The sequence below is a fragment of the Lissotriton vulgaris genome, chromosome 3_1 (genome assembly GCF_964263255.1).
Source record: "Lissotriton vulgaris chromosome 3_1, aLisVul1.2, whole genome shotgun sequence".
NCBI classification, from domain to species: domain Eukaryota; kingdom Metazoa; phylum Chordata; class Amphibia; order Caudata; family Salamandridae; genus Lissotriton; species Lissotriton vulgaris.
Genome location: NC_141689.1, coordinates 2,079,434,952 through 2,079,453,058, shown reverse-complemented (window position 1 = coordinate 2,079,453,058; position 18,107 = coordinate 2,079,434,952). Strand labels below are relative to the sequence as shown.

General features: G+C 40.4%; 1 protein-coding gene across 1 annotated transcript in view; it reads left to right on the top strand.

Annotated features, from left to right (window-relative positions):
* Window positions 1–418: 418 nt before the first annotated feature.
* Window positions 419–18,107, top strand: part of LOC147728823 (dynein axonemal heavy chain 12-like) — a 136,353-nt gene continuing 118,664 nt past the window's right edge. Inside the window, exons 1-3 of the mRNA XM_086963871.1 lie at window positions 419–425; window positions 1,728–1,859; window positions 1,948–2,106. Of these exons, the coding sequence (XP_086819997.1) occupies window positions 419–425; window positions 1,728–1,859; window positions 1,948–2,106 (298 nt within the window). The remainder of the gene's footprint in view (window positions 426–1,727; window positions 1,860–1,947; window positions 2,107–18,107) is intronic.

Here is an 18,107-nt window from a genome sequence, read left to right as displayed (position 1 = left end):
AGAAATAAAGAAGAATGCCAGTCAACCATAGGTTTTACCAGTGACATACTTCTTTGGGCTTTCAGCAACTCTGCTTCACTGTTTGTTCTGTTATTGAGTCGTTCACATTTTTCATCTGGCCACTACAGCACACAGCAATTGTCAGTTGTCAGCCCCATAATTATTAAAAGTGTTATATTGATCTAAATTTAATGTAATAATATTTTAACAGATAATTAATTAATTAAAACAATTTGTTAAAATAAAATACCATTGTTTTATTTTTAGATAATTTTGTAAATAGTACATTAAGTTGAATTATTTTAGTAATTTCTTTTAATCATTTAATTTAATTTAACATTATTTGCTATGCCATCTAATTTTAAATCCCTACCTTCATTATTTTCTATGGGAGTGTGTTTCAGTATCAATAGTGGCCATGTGTGGTATTTATAAAGGGTATTTCAGTGGGGTGTACACATACAAGTTTACACTTTTGAGTGACTGTACACTCGAGGTTTGTGACTAGGCCAAAGTAGTAAAGCTACTAAAATGTGTAAGAGTACATTTACTAGTAGTACAACCAATGACACCCAACTGTACTTGGAAATCTCTTCCCCTGAGGATATCAGGCCCCTCAACACTGCACTTCATAAAACCCAAAACCGGCTGACCACCTCAGACTAAACAATCTCAAAACAACAGAATGCCTCCAAATCACCCCCCGCCCCCAAGCGGTCCCCATTATTGAAGAATATTTGAAACTACTAACTGCTTTTAACTGCGTAACAAATATCATAGCTTCCATAACATCACTGAGAATAAAGCTAGATAAGAATCTTAATATGCAGCAGCACATCAGCACTGCCATGAGAGGAGCGAACTTCCAAATAATCATGAAACCCTTCCTCCCCCTGATGACTTCAAGTCTGCTGCTTAAGCCCTAGGAATCTGCAGGTTGAATTATGGAAGTGCAACCCTCTGTGGATTACTTAGATACAGGTTGCCCCCTCCCGCCCCTCGGCCTCTCTTAACTCTGCTGCAAGGCTCATTACAGGATCCAAAAGAAACAATCACTTCTCACCAGCTTTGAAGCCCCTAAACCTGGTCCCATATAAGGCTAGGATTCAGATATAAATTACCTGAATAACCCACAAAGCCTGGCAGCTGCATGTCCTCTAGAAGCACCAGCACCTTATTGCTGAAAACCACAGACATGTCATAAAAAGAAAACATACAACTGTGCCTTCTAGGGCTTTTCCATGAGAACTTGGAGCTCCCTGCCCCTTCAACCAGACTGAATCCCTCAACTGTATCTGTCAAAAAAGAAGTTAAAGTTTCACTGATGAATACTTTTATGAACTAAAATCCACAAGCTCTACCTTCTGGGCCATGTCATGAAACTTTCTCTTCACTTATGTTTACTACTTCATATGTATGCTCCTGTTTTGTTATGTATCTGCTTTGCCCTTCAGCGGGGCTCTCTCCATTCTCCTTAACTTTCTTGTTTATTGTTGGTTTGCTTGTTTTTTCTCCCTGACCATGTGTAAAGTGCTCAGAAACACTTGTGGGTCATGTTCGCGCTCTATAAAAGTTTATAAGTAAATAATGAAATACACATGCATGTTTACCCTTGTTAATAGGCCCCACTACGTTTAAATATTTGTTTGCAGCTGAAGTATTACATTGTATGTACAATTAAACGATGTACAGTAAACCTGACTTTACCCTAATTTAACTTCTTACAGGTGATGAGAAGACATTACAAAGTTTGAGCTCCCACTATCATGCCTTTAAAGAGGCAGATGGAAGAGGATGGATTCCTTTGCATGAAGCTGCAATACAGTCAAATACAGATATTCTTGCACTAACTCTTAAAGGTTAATTACTTGTTTTCATTCACTTCAATATAACCTAAGACTTTTATTATCCAGTAAACTAATTTCAGTTTTTCACACTCACTTTCAGCTTCATGTTCTAGTGTGTGGGAGAAAATCACTCTAAAGGGGGAGACACCCCTTTTTCTGGCTATAGACTATTGCCAACTAGAAAATGTTAACTTTCTTCTTAACAATGGCTGTAACCCCAATGCTAAGAATGAAGATGGAGACTCTCCATTAATTGCAGGTAAATCAGTACATTTATAATTTGTTTATGTCAATATATATAGAGTTCCTTATAAAATGTGATAGCTATGATTCTGAGATAAACCTTGGGTTATAAATAATAGAAAATTATTAGGGAAAGTTATAAAATTTGCTAACCTACAACTTTCATTATCTTTATGTTTGCCATCAGGATATTGCCTATGATTGTAAATTGACTTTTAAAAGAAAACAGGTAGTCTTTTAGCATCTTTCTGTGCCTCCAAGCTGAGTTATATTGTGGCAGGCATGAAGGGATATCACTTAACATCCATAGCATTTACTATAAATTATTATCTTAAAGGTAAAGAACATGCAAAAATGACAGAGGATCACTTACCACAGGGGTAGACACTAGAGTAAGATTATATTTGTAATTTATTTTGCTATTTTTTGGGGAACATTGTTGTCTGTGCTAAGGGATTCCCTAGACATGAGGTCAATGCTGGAAAGCTGCCACTACTGAAAAACCATCTGAGTTCACATCCTCTGAAGAAAAGGAAATCACTCGCTTGACCCCAGTGTTGGCTCTCATAGGTGGTCGGTGAAAATCTGGCTTAGGTTAGGACTAAATGTATTCTGCCTCCTCACATGATTTTGCCTGGTATCAGCAGGCAAAATACACCAAGAGAACAAATGCAATAGAAACAACTTCCACAGAACAGCTACTTACAATTTGCTTAATGGATAGATTCTAATTATCAACCTATACTAAACATATGCAACCAAAGCGACCTTGAATAGACCAAAACAGCAGTAAATTAAATGATCAGAGCCTGATTAGCAGAAGAAACCTATTACTACAAGCTCAAAGGAGAAGTACAAATCACCAGTGCATGCTTGGTGATGTCTTTAAGCATGCAACATGTGTAAGCCCTGGGAACTTCCAGATAACTCCATGCTGTCATTATATAGGCATGCTTTTTCTTGAATCATTTTTTATGATCCATGTTAACCTACTGTTCATGCTCATAGTCTCCTACCATTAATGGGTGCTAATGAAAACACTCCACAGCTGGACTTAACCTACTTATCCACCAAAGAAATGCCTGAAGGTTGATGAAGATGAAACACATACAGAGAGTCTAAATACCAACCAATAGTGATATTCATCACTGCACACAAGAAGCCCCAGAGCATTTCCTGATAACTGATTAAAGGTTGCCAGAGAAAAATATAAGAGGAAAAGAAGATTGCCTTATATATAGAATGATAGAGTGCCATTAAAATTGAAGTGTTTGTTGCTCCTGTCCCTTGCTGTGTCTGTGCCCGATCACCGCTGCACTGTTTCCCCCTGTGTGGGTCGCCGACCTCTGCCTCGAGGATTTTGGCCCCGGATCTGTGCCACGGGACTCACTCCTCATGGCAACACCCTGGTGGGACTCGCTGTTGCAGGGTGCACCGCTTTGCATTGACTTGCTGTAGCTGCTGCTAGGGGAGGTGTGGCCAACGCGCTTTAAAGCGCCGTCTTGCCCCACACAACATGGCATGCACACAGGTGACGCCCGGGCCAAGGGCGGACCCATTTGTGCCTAGCAGGGGCTGTAAGAGGCCAGGCAGGGCCATCCCACTGACACTTTTCCCCCCTGCAACATGTGAGACTTTGGCATGCTTCATTTTCCTAAGTATATTAATTTTGTGACCGGGACTTAAAACTTGCTAGACATAGCAGATTTGTATCCTTACATTTGTATATAATTAGAGGTTTTATATTATGACAAAAAGAAAGTCACTCACAGGGAAGTGAGTACCCTGAATGCTTTTTTGTCCCGGGCTGATGCAGCACTAATGCACGAAATAGCGCTAACAGAATGAAGGTTGCCTATTGAACCTATGGTAGCAGGATTACATCCTCCTTTGTACGTTCAGGAAGTTAATTTACCTGTTGCATGTGCTCCTATGACATCTTCTATATCTGAACCCCGTCACCGGTAATTTTTCCACATGAGTCCCAGGAAACAATAAAGGAGGGGGGCGCGGCCTAAAATTATTACTAGGGCCCAAAAAGATAAAAATACCAATGGATGAAACCTCACAGGAAGAAAAGGAAGATCATGGCCAATACTAGGCATAATAGTAATAAACAATCTATCCACTTGGAACCCGCGATAAATACTGGGCCACAATCCTTGCCTCCTGAGCTCACACCCCCTGTAGAGGCGGTTACTATCGGCCCTACAGGTGCATCTATGAGAGAATTCTGGCAAAAGTTGAAGGCAATCCTTACAGTGGTTGTGAGCCCCTTAATAGCCACCCTTAGTAAAATTGAGGACAGATTAGCGAATCTGGAAAGTCTTATAACACTCCCTATTGTAACATCACAAGGTCCCAGTCAATACGTCTCTAGGATGCCACCCAGTCTCCTGGATGCCTCTGTGCGTAAACCTCCCCAGACCAGAGCACTAAAGCAGACCTCCTTACACCCAGGCCACAACCTAACCTAGATTGTATTGTTTCTGAAGGTGTTTTTCTACAAACTCTGGCAGGTCACTCGGTCCCTACTCACTTTAACCGGCAGCAGGGCAAGCCGAGTCCTGCAAATCTAATATCCACCTCCTATCAAAAGCCGTCACATAAGGTGACTATGGGACTGCCGTCTTGCATGAACTTAAGACCCCAGAGGATAGCAGGGGGAGCTATGGGCCCAAAGGTACTTCACCTTCCACCGGAAGCTACACCACTCACAATAGTTTGGGTGAATGTCCCTCCGCTCCCACAAGGGGAGTTTGAACATTGGTCTACCTTACGCAATAAATCTTTGCACTATCTAAGTGGGAAAACAAGCTTGACAACCGAACTCTTTTGTGAATTTATAATGGCTCGCAGGATAGGGTGGGTGGGATATTCCGGCAAGTCCCTTATGGGATACTGTGTGGTTCTTTCTATTGCATCCCCTGCACTTATCCGCACAATTATGAACAGGGCGGGCTCTTGGCCAGTTAGAAGCCAGGGGGTCAGTATTGTCCTGTTGGGCTTCTTCTACCACCCCGTTAGACCTTTACAACGCCATACAGAGGGCTTCTGTGGAGGTTCATTACCTCTTAGTTACCCAATTCCTCTGAGTAACTTTTATGCACCTCTCTATAACTTGGATGAGGTAGGCTGACTGGTGATTCCCAGGCAGTCTGCTAAAACAGCAGAGGGGGGTCTGGCAAGCCTGTGGCTTGTCCTGAAGTTCAGTGTAGTAGGACACCTAGCCCTAACATTGCCACCAACTCACTTCCCACCATCACTGCAAATAACCATATGGAGTCTACTCGCAGCAATCCCCACATAAACGTTTTGAGAAATAACGTTAGCGCGTTCCACACCACTGAAGGGTCCTCTCACAGTTCAAGCGACCACCCTTCCACTCTTCCAGCTAGCCTTATTTCTAACAAAGTGGTGATAGAAACTAGTATCATTTCCTGGAACATTGCGGGGCTGCATGGCAAGATTTGAAATCCACTGTGGTGAGAGTTCATCAATAGCACTGATATCTTGTGCTTACAAGAAACATCAGAGTTGGAACCAGTCCACATCATTGGCTACATTACTTTCAACACTCCTGCAGTGAAGGGTCTGGGAGGTAGGCCTAAGGGAGGGTTGGGCATGTATATTTCTAACATGCTAGTGGTGGATAAGATTGTTTTTTGTGCTGGGGATTGCTACTACCAGATTATACAATTGTACATAAAGCACAAAAAGAGAGTGCTTATGGCAAACTTTTATAATAATGTTTCTGTGGGAGAGATGGGGAGTGAGCTTTTACGGATTGGTGAGGGCTTGGATGTTATTTGCAACTCGAGCTCTGTAGACACTGTGATTATTCTGTTGGGGGATTTTAACTGTGCATTGTGTAAATCAGCTAATTTGAAAATATGTGGTACCCACATTGCAGAGGGGGTCCTCAACTGTAATTTCTCACACACAAAGGCTGGGTACCTTTTTGATGAATTAATGTCCCGATACGATCTGGGATTTGCGAATGAACGTGTTCCTACATCAGTGATTCTGTCCCTGACCTTTAACGGTAGAGGCCTTGCTTCCACCATCGACTTCATGTTGGTTTCACATACTCTTGCCCCAAGCCTGCTCTCCTTCATGATAGGGAGCATTGCATTGAGCGATCACTACCAGCTTTGTCTCAAGTTACATTTATCTTCCCAAAGCTCTGTGGGGAAGAACTAAGTGAACCGGGTGAAGGGTACCTTAAAGTTGAAAAAAACAAATGGGTACGCTCTTCATTGGTCTAAAGTCGACCCAGAGGCATTGACTAAACAGCTCATCCTATCCTGCAAAACAGCCTTTGACATGTGTCTGAATGAGCTTTCCAACACAGATGACATAGTCCACTCCTTCCTTGAGATATCCAAAGAGATTAGGAGCTAACTGAGTGATCAATGCTGTAATGGGCTGAAAATCCCTGGTTGGTTTAATAGTGCTTGCACTAAGGGTTACTCGGATCTGAAGGTAGAGCTCCATAGACAACCTAGATCGCGTGTGGGGGTGAGGAGGGCTAGAGCATTGCATAGGAGGGCTATTGCTATAAGAAATAGGTCACTGAGGGAGGAAGCCTGGGAGTTGCTTCATGCAGCTGTCCAAAAGAAGGACTCTGCGGCCTTTTGGAAGATTTTAAGGGCCCCCGCCCATGTGTGGGTGTGGAGGCCCTTCCATCAAGATTGCGATCCCAGAAAAAGACTGGGTAAGTCACTTTTCTGCATTATATAATGGCCTAGCCTCCGATGAGCAGCTGCCCCAGGGAGCTCATTCTTTACAACATGGTAACCTTCATGTAACGCTAGACAAAATGGTCTTGGCCCTTGCTCGTAGCCAGGGGGGTAAGGCTCTGGGCCCCGACGGGGCGCCAGTTGACTTATTTAAGTCAAACGTCCTGCTATGGGTCCCAGTACTAACTCAGCTGGTTAACACCAGTGATTGTACTACCTTCCCAAAGACCTGAATGTAGTCTATTATTGTCTTCATATTCAAGAATGGAAATCATCAAGATCCTGGCTATTATAGACCAATTTCCCTTCTTGATTCCATTTGAGTCATCCTGCAGTGATTACAGGACTGGGCAGCCGAAAATCACGTTCTGTCTGACCTTCAGTATGGCTTCCGGGAGGGGTTGGGCACTATAGAATAGAGTTTAGAGCTGGCCATTATCATAGGGAAATACACAAGAGCCAAAAAGGGGGGACTTTACTTAGTCTTCGTTGATTTAACTGCAGCGTTTGACTCTGTAATCCATGTCAGGTTATGGGAGATCCTTGCTGACTTATGGGTGGACCCAAATATCATTGACTTCCTGCAGCGTTTTTATGAGGGAGCTTCAGCCAACGTTAGATATGGGGTGGACGGTCAGTGCACAGAAGGATTTCCAGTTAGAAGAGGGGTCAGGCAGGGATGTGTCCTGGCCCCCTTCCTTTTTAACCTATATGTTAATGGGCTGGCCAACGCACTCCTAAAGAGTAGACAAGATTTTCCTCAAGCAGATGGGGGGCCCTTACCGGCTCTTATATGCAGATGATGCCGTTTTAATGTCACGCACACAAAATGGTATACAAGGGGTTCTGGACAGTTTTAACACTTTTATGCTCGATTTGGTCTTAATTATTAATTTTTCCAAAACATTTATAATGAGCTGTGGAACCGGGACCCGTAGGGATATGGGTAGAGACATATGCCTGGATGGTAGGAAGCTAGCATCAACAAGTACTTTCTCGTATCTTGGTGTCCTTTTTAATCAGAATGATACATGGTCCCGTTCAATTGAGCTGAAAAACTGGGCTTTAGTAGATCAGCTAGTGCCGTTGCCATCTTTGCGAAGTAACTGGGCTAGAAGCCGCCTGGCGAACTTCTACATATATATAAGGCTCAGTGCATTTCAACAGCAATATACGGGGCAGGGGTGTGGTGCATCGCTAATTCTTTCCCTTTACAACTTATGGAAAATGCCTTCTTCCGGTACATTCTCTCCTTCACTCGCTGCACATTTGTGTGTCATGAGGAGTTGGGCCTCCCATATCTACTGGACCTTAGCAAACTGGAGCCAGTACTCCTCTGGCACAGGATAAGGGTTAGTGATCAGACCCATTTAAATTGAGATATCCTGCTTGATTGTACCAGGTTGGACGTGGAGTTGAATATTCCCTGGCTTAGGTTTATCTACAGGTTCATGAAGGATCTTGGATACTCAGATTTTTATTCAAATCCCAGCTCTATGGCTCGAATCTTGAGCCAAACCCTGAAGATAGAGGGCCTTGAAATGTTGGGTTCTTTAACACCTTGGGTGCTAGAGGTTTTCCCCCCCTGTGCTGAGCTATGAGTAAATCCCATTATACATGACGAGCTCAGCTCGTCATCAGCACAGCTCAACCGTGCCTCATGACGAGCTGAGCTCGTCATTAGCAGGGAAGGGGTTAAGAGTAGCAGATGAAGCCTCCAAAACTACTGTTATTCAACATCAGCTAAGGCTTGTGTCTCTGGCTATGGAACCTCATTTATATTTTGTCTCAAGTGGCTATGATAGAATGCTCTTGATAAGATTTTGACTGGGCACGGTACATAGATTAGTGACTACTCCTAAAATGAATGACTGGTCAAGATTGTTACCCTTGTGTCTGTGTGATTCCCATTCAGAGCAGTCCACTATCAACCTTGTTTTCTTTTGTAAGTTGTTCTCGGAACTAAGGAAAATTTGTCTAGTACCTCTTTTAAGACAGCAGGGCCTCGGTAAATGCTGTCCAGAGCTTGTTCTTTTACAACTTTTAGAGAATGAGCACGTGGCATGGAGGGTATCCAAATTCTTGAAAAAGGCGCTGTGGCAGAGGAAAAGTATGTCATTTGACCCTTTGGAGGCTCCTTCCTAGGTGGTGCAGTAGGATCTGAAATGCTCTTGGATTTTAAATGATGTACATTATTTATGTGTGTTTGTTATCTTACCTTTTATTTTTTAATTGTACATTTTCACTATTAACTTTTTATTCTAATATGTATTGAGTGTGATATGTGCTTTTATGACTGTAATTATCATGGTCGAATAAAGCTAAATATTGATTGATTGATTGATTGAATGTGTGATGAATATGTGATGTTCAAGTTTACATTTTAAATGTAAAATTGGATTACAAGTATTGCGAAGCAAGTACACCGTTGGATGCAGAATGATAAACCAAACAGCCAATAGCATAAGGTGAGAGAAATACTCCTATGGGGTGGAGCCAAAAGTCCATGGATTGTATAATTTAAAAAAATGTTAACAAACAGTCTGGCGGGCAGTTAAAGTTATCAGTAGCCAGGCCTAAAACTGCTATTATAAGGAATTCACTAGAAGTATTGTGCCCCAAAGCCTACTGCATATATGACTAGAACATTTCCAAACTTCAGTTGTCATGTTTTGCAGTGACCACACCTTGCAGCACCCCTTACATCACTAACATCGTAGTCAACCGAAACATAGCATCCTGATGCCTAGCTACCATGCTTCACATTCATCTCGCGCACATAGATTCCACCCATACTATCTCAAACATCTGGCAAGTACGTTATTGACAATCACCCTTTTCATTGGTTATGCATGGTTTTGATTTTGACGTTTCAGTACATACAATCCACAAATGTCTTGAATTTCTGTGCAAAAAAGAGGGTAAAATACTCCGATTGGTTTTCGCAAAGGACTTTCCCACATAAAAGTGAGAATTTTGCCAGAGGCTCAGTGTAAATAAATATACTTTTTAAAATTGGAAAAATACTAATCTTACACTCCTACGTCAGCATCATTTACATTTGCAAAACCCTACTTCAGAGGCTGAATGTTTCAGAAGTCTCTCTGCTGGAGTGCCTTTGTTAACATTTTTAATTAAATTGTATAAAAAACATATTATATAGTGCAGGTTAGCTGTACTCTTGAGCAGTGCCTTGAATATACATTATACAATGGTATACCAGTGTAATCAGCTTCTACAATTAATGGCATCATTGATGTGGAATTATTACCCATCTTATTACTGTACTACAAATGTTCCATCCATGGTCCCCATGTTTTATTGTACTTCACAGGTCAATCCTCGCCTGGTATACCCTATTCTGATGCTGGGAACAGCAGTCCATTCCGCTGTACCCATTCAACCACAGGTGTTGTCCTTTCTGTCTTCGAGTTATTTGAATGTCTTTGTGACTACAAGTTTTTGGGTCCTCTATATATAGTGAGGTCTGCTTATACACCAATGGAGTAGGATACATCTTCCAGCCATTGATTTCCACAATTATTAGCAACATATTTCTAGTAGTCTGATGCAGATGTTGTAATGGAAATGCACTTTTCAGAGTGATGGACAAAGAGGACGTGTCCTGGTATCAGAACTCAGCAATCCTGCTTTGTGGTACTTACTGGAGGAAATAGGAGGGGTAGTTGGCCCCCCAAGGACATCCTTGGGGGCCAACTACCCCTCCTGTTACCTCCAGTAAGTCCCACACAGTGGGATTGCTAAGAGGTCTTTGGAGGCCACGCCCACCTTTCTCCACCACTCTGCAAACATGCCTCCTGGTGCACTACTGGTTGGGGGATTAAGTCCACTTTACTCCCAAGGAACCTTGGGGGCCAAGAAGCTCTCCCGGTACCTCCTGTAAGTCCTACGCAGCAGAATTCCTGGTTGCTGGTTGGTGGCAAAGCCCCCTTTTTCTACCACTCTGCAAAAATGACTACTAGTTAAAAAAACCATAAGAATTCACTGAACAAAACATAGTTTTCAGGGACATTATAGTTAGAAATGAGCATTTAAAAACCCTTAGAAATTCACAGAAAAAAACAAAGGTTACAGGGACGTTATAGTTAGGCTGACATTTCAATTGTACGAAACATGTGAAATTCAGCGGTTATAGTTAGCTGAGCTAACTATAACTCATGCCCTCACAATTCAATGCTGACGTCACATATTACATCAGGCTGCTATGAGGCACGAGTTGAAGGACGCACAATGTGGAGCAGATCAAACTGTGATAAGTCGTGATTTTGGCAGGCTGGAAGGTGTGCTCGGAATCGACCGGTCTAACGAAAAGGTATTATTCCCTGCGTGATTGTCTAACGTTGAAAATAAATCAGCAGCAGCAATGTCTGCTGACGCACTGGGAGAGAGAGAGGCAGCTGCTGATGCATTATTTGAAAACTTACCAAATAAGGAGAATACGAGCCGACAGTCTTCGGCTACCAATGCCAAGAGAAAAGGGGATGTTAGATATACATTTGAACATTGGGGAAAAAAATGAAAAGCAAACAGGCAAAGTGGTGGGACAGAAAATCCCTCCAAAAATACCTGGAGGCAGGACGCATACCAAGAGGTTTAAGGATCATGCTGGCCCCAAGTTTTGAAAACCCCAGACCCTTCTATGCTCAAAGAATGGGCTGAGAGTAATTTAGATGCATTCAGGCGGTTAGTGCAAATTTGATGAGATTTACCGGGAGGCACTGCAAAAAGAAATTGACCAAATTTTTATGAATTGGAAGGCTCAGACCAAAGCGATATGATAGCTAAATATTGGGAGGAAATTAATGAAAGATTGAAGAAACAGGAAAGACATAATTAAATCAAGGAAAGCACACAAATCCCAAAGAGATAAAATTGACCATGAGCAAGGCCAAATATTTACATGTGCTAAAAAATTGGATTCCCTAAAAAGACAACGACAAATGGATTGGAACATTGCGAGACAAGATGACAAAATCTGTGCTCAAGCTTCCAACACAGCCTCTGCCTCTGATTTAAGTTTGGCTGTTAAAAGTGAAACAGACTCAGAGGATAATAGAGCTATGAGAAATCAATCTGGAGGCCCGATCAAATTAAGGATGAGCTGGATTTTTTACGCTGCAATAGGCCTCAAACATTATGGCCGTGAGGACCAAATTTACAAGCAAACAGAGACGCAACCAGAGATGGTGAGAGAGGAGGAAAATCCATAGCAAATAAACTGAAAAAAAACGACAAGGAGCCAAATGGAAACGCAAATAGAAGAGAATAAGAATACACAACTATGGAACTACGGGCGGGAGGGCCATGCAGGATATGGAGCCGGGCGTAGTCGCTGCGTTGAAGTGCAGCTACATTGGAGTGGTCCAAAAAAAATATGCTGGTTCTAGTGCACCAGTGTTTCCATTATATATCTGTGGTTACCATATCACTTTAATCTACTGACTCTGTCATGATCATCGGTATTTGGAGATTTATTGGAATACATTTTGACCCAACATTCAGATCTTCTACTTGAAATACAAATTAAGATTGTTGTTTCTGCTTGATACGAGATCAGCTTATAAGCGTAATACTATTTGGATCGTTTCATTTGGTTGATTTATATTGAGGAATGCCCTGAAGAAGTCCTGCATTACAGGACGAAAGGTGTTGGCTGTTTGCATTATAAAGAAAGAAATAATAAAGAAGAAATTGTTCCAAGTTGCGCATGATTGAGCTATAACTATTTGTATAGACTTGTGTATTCTGAAGTGGTGCTGCTTTGATCTAGTTCTTTTGTACAACTGCCCCTTGAGTAAAAAAAGGGGGGTCTCTTTGGACAGGGGTCACTTTTAGAAACTTGCACACAAGATAGTTTTTGATTCTGATTTCATTGGCAAGAATACCTTTTGTGATTGTTGCCACAAGTGCTCTTTGTTGTTCCACTGTCCAAGTTGTGTGTTTCAGGAGAGAATGAGAACACTGTAGTCAATTTATCAGATGCGGTTTTAAGTAAGGCTGAAATATCATTTCAATCATTAGGGCTATCATACTGTCCGGAAAGTGCCTTCAATTACAGTCAGATGCAAATTGATATGATAAATATATACGGAAAATAAAATGTATGAAATACCATATGGAAAAGCCACAAATTATATCAACAACAACATCAATACCAACTGTAGTGTCCAATGATAATAGCAACATGCTACAAATAAGAGATATTCAGATGATACCTGATTTACAAGAGCTACAAAACGAAGGCTCTGGTGCTGACAATACACTATCTACTTGACAATTAATTCAGGAACAGTCAGTTGAGATCTTTGGCTTGGCGAAGACTCCCTTCAAACCTAAATCAACATTCATGCCTATGATGCCACGGGATGCCATTGATATCTTGAGTGACAAAATAGTAGAGGAAATCAAAAAACTCAATTATAAATCAAATAAAGCACAAAGAAAATACACATCACATGACAGAAAGTACCAGACTCTCATTAAAACATTACAAAACAAGAAACAAATTCTAATTAGGTCCCCTAGTTTTATGGTATTTATTTTTTTAACATTTACGTCTGTATTTATCCATATTTATGTTTAGGCTATTTTATCTGTATTTATCCATATTTATTTTGTGATTTGTGTATAAATGAAGTTATACAACTGTACATTTCCATATTTATTTAACTGATACACACAAAATCTAGCTATTTAAGATGCCAAATATTATGTAACAATACATCCACAAAATACTAGCATTATACCAAAAATGTAAGTTGATATACATTCATGTTTTTAATTTCCCATGCAGACCATTTGCTCAGCTGTTGGGCTACAGTTCATAAAAGAGAGTCACTCAAAAGAAGCACAATTTTCTGCATTTATCCACTTTAAAAATAAATGCAGACTGAAAACACATTGTTTTCTGACTGTATTTATCCGTAAAAACAGAAAACAGGGAGCCTTATTTATAATCTGCAACGCTAACAAAGGTGGCAATATTATTCTTTGGCCTACATCTGAATATGTAACAGAGGCCTACATACATCTAAATGATGAATTATGCTATAAAAGAAGCAACATACTACATATAAGAGAGGTAGCCAATACATTTCATGAAGATCTTACAACATGGAAAAATGAAAGACTAGTAACAACAAAGTAATACTAGTTTTTGCGGAATGACCACCCTACAATGCCCGTCCTGTATTTTATTCCCAAAATACAGAAAAATACTACCCCGACACCAGGCAAACCCATAATATCAGCAAGGAACAGTACTTTTGAAAAACCGCACAATTTGTTGATGTTTTTCTACAAGAATATGTGCGTAACCTACCATTATTTATTAAAGATACTGGTGGCTTTCTAAGAAGAATTTACGATATGCCTTGGAACAACAAATATCTGTTCATGACACTGGACATATCATCATTCTACACCAGCATCAGAAACCATGATGGACTGGGAGTGGTCAAATATTATTTTAGGAGCAGACCACTAAAACTGTACAAACATAGTGAAATGCTATTATGTATGATCAGGTGGTGCTGGGAAAACAATTATTTCCATTTCAATAATGTGATTTTCCAACAATTAAGAAGAGTTGCCATGGGTGTCTGTTTTCCACCTAGTTATGCATGTCTTCAAATGGGATGGTGGAGGAGCAGGCACCCAAGGGGGAGCATGGCGGCAACTGGGAAGGCCAAATTGTCTGTTGGCTAGGCTATATAGATGACTTATTTGTCATATGGAATGGGTTACTAGATAGTGTGGCTGAGTTTGCAGAAAAAATCAATGTCAATTTATTAAATTTAGGATTTACAGCCAGTATTAATAAACAGGGAATTTTTTGATGTACAGCTCTTTGTAGCCATGAACAAAACTGAGGCCAAGCCATACAGAAAATCTACAGCTGGCAACTCAATATTGCATGGAAAAGGTTTTCATCCCAGACACCTTAAGGACAGTATCCCTTATGGGGAAATGTTAAGACTGCAAAGATATTGTAGCCAACAACACAATCTAATCAAGTGCCAACAGGAGGCTAAACAGAGACTTCTGTCCCATGGGTATGTAACAAAAACCCTTGATCAAGCCATCTCAAGGGTGAATCGTGATAGCAGGGCATCTATTCTCCTTTGGGGCAGTATGACTACCAAGAATGTAGAATGCATTACCAGTAATAAAGAATCAGATTTGAAATTAATACTGTCTTTTAACATGGAAGAATAACAAATCAGATACATTCTTAGAAGGCAGTGGCCCATTATTTTGACCGATTCAGTTGTGACAAGAGGGGTTTGGTCATCAACACAACTAAAACTAAATTGATGATGCTAAATCCTCACATATCCTTCAAGGGTAACTTGATTCTTGATAATGTCCCGCTCGAACGAGTGAGCTCCTTTGATTATCTGATTAAGTTATCTGAGGGAATGGTATGAAAGAAACATCTAGAGAGGGCATCCCTGAAGTTTTCCCAGTTACCTGGGGCCCTGGGACGGGAGCATTGTCTCGCGTACATTAGGCCTTTAAACTGCACTGAAGCTGTATAGCTGTAAGGTAGTAAGCAGTGTACTCTATGGAGCCGAACTGTGGTGCTCTATAAACGTTAACATCCTCTCGATAATAGAAAATAAGTTCCTTAGAAGCCTGTTATCACTCCCTCAGAGCACTCCCCTCCTTCCCTTGAAACTCAATATGGGTTTCAAGTCTATCAATGATCTGGTGAACCTACGCCCCTTGCTTTTTTGGCACAGATTAGTTACAACTCCAGAATTGATGTCCTATGCAGCTGCTTTTAATGAAGTTTCTGCCCTGGACACAAATCACAGAATTGGGTGGATCAACTACTCCAATACCATCCGGGCGGACATAGGTGTGCCTAAGGAGAAAGAAGGTTGCCCTCCCACATACCCTAGGGACATACTAAAACTGCAGTTTTGGGCTAGGGTAGAACAGAAGAACTTCATGAATACACAACATGGCTGCTTAACTGACATGTTCTTTGATATTAAATCTAGCAGCCAGTTAGAAAGCTTCCTTGATTTAATAAAAGTGCCAAGAGATAGGAAATTATACACTCAATTTAGACCCGGTTGCCTTCCTATCAATGCCTTCACTAATACCTGGAGGATAAATATATCACAGCCCAAGGGTTGTCCTTCTTGCCCTAGCTATAAGAAAACAATAGACCATGTATTTTTTGCTTGTCCCGCCTACGCCAGACCCAGAAGGAACTGGCTTATCCCAGTATGTAGATACTTAGGGACACATAGTCATAAAGAAGCCCTACGTATTCTGAAGTCAGATGCGAGACCACTCTTTCCTTGTGCAACTGAAATATTTCTGGGTAAATTATGGTCCATCAGAAGGAGGGCCCTATCGACTTTATTGACGTGAAGGAAGTAAATTAATTGAAACCCAAACGATCTGAACAGATGGCTGTGTATTTCGCACTAGCACTTTGGATAGTAAATATTTGGATTGCTTGCCACTTTAACTCTGATGCTAGGACACATCTTTTAAATATTGAAATATGCTTATATTTGCAATTTTTCTTTTATGGTACTATAAAACCGAAATAAAGACTTTTGATGATGAGTGATCAATTATAGGATCCAAACTTCCCACAGAACCCATGATGACCTTTAGAAGAGCACCCAGCATGAGCAATGCATTGGTGAGCAGTAGCCCTGAGGTTATTCAGACTGAAAATGAGCTTTCAGCCAGGACTGGCTTTTATAAGTGCAGTTCATGCAAAGCAGGTTGCTCTGGGTCCAATACAACACATTACCTAACTGCCTTTGATTACAGTCCTGTCAAAATTGTTCATCTTTATACTTTCAAAACTGATTTTGCTGTATATATCCTGGAATGCACCGACAAAGTACAGTATGTGGGAGGTACCAAGCTGCAGGTGCATGTAAGGATTCTCCAACATCTCAAAGCTAGTGTTAACTCTGACCCCAACTATCATGCGGCTCAACATTTCAAGCAATACATAATAACAATCTTAACTGTCTGGCAAACTTTGTGACTGATGCAGTTCCTAAACTTAGACGGGGTGAAAATAGAGAAGTTAGGCTGAGACAGGTAGAACAACAATACATTCATAGTCTCGACATTAAGTCACCTAATGGTCTAAATATTAGTGGGGACTTACACACAATTTTCTGTAATCGTACGCACAGATTTGTATATGAACTGCTTGAAGAGATTGACAGTATTCATACAATGTTAGCCTACACCTTTCTTTATGAGAAAAAACACATTCATTTTACACTGTTATTTTTAATCAAGGGCTTGGCCAACATAAGCAGACAATGCATAGATTTAATCAAAAGTTGAGATGATAATATGATGCACAAAAAAGCTAATATGTAACTTTAATTTAAACCTGTAACATAAATTGGTGTTGATTATGTATGTACACTATGAGATTTAGACACAGACGGGGCAAGTATGATCTATTTGTAAGTACTGTATGTCAACACTATGCCCACTTTGGGCTTTATTCCTGCACATATTTAAAATAATATATGTGGTTTTAATCAGAAGATCCTGTACACATGATGATACGTTCACCTGCTGTGATGCCTTTAAATTTTAACATATGAGGTATTATAATCAAGTATACATCTTGTGATTTTTGGATCGCTTTGCACCTTATTCTAGCCTTGCAGTAACCTGTATACCATAATTACCCTCTTTTAAAATGCCCTTTAATATTATGTATGTCCTAATTTTATGCATTTACGCATTTATTAAGCAACATACAACTATAACTTGTTTATAACTTGTCTCCTAATAATTGTTGTAATTTTGGCAATTTAGCAATGCATAGTGTTTTGTTAATGGCCATTCTTTCACTTTAATCATGTATGGACTATTTAAAGAGGTAATTGGTTTTTGGGGTGCATGACTTTAATTTCTATTTTTGAATATGTGTTTTAAGGGTTACATTACACTTTAAGGAGGTCTGTCACTCTGCCACAAGGATGGTGTCATCAGTGATGTCATGAGTGATGTCACTGACCATGTCATGAGTGATGTAATATGTGACATCATCAGCAGTGCATTGCAGTGCATTGCAGGCGCGCAAGTTATAGTGAGTCCAACTAACTATAACGTGGGAATTTCAATGGTTTTATGTCAGTAAAATTTCCAGGTAACTATAACTGGTGTGAAACCTATGGTTTTTTCAGTGAATATATATATATATATATATATATATATATATATATATATATATATATATATATATATA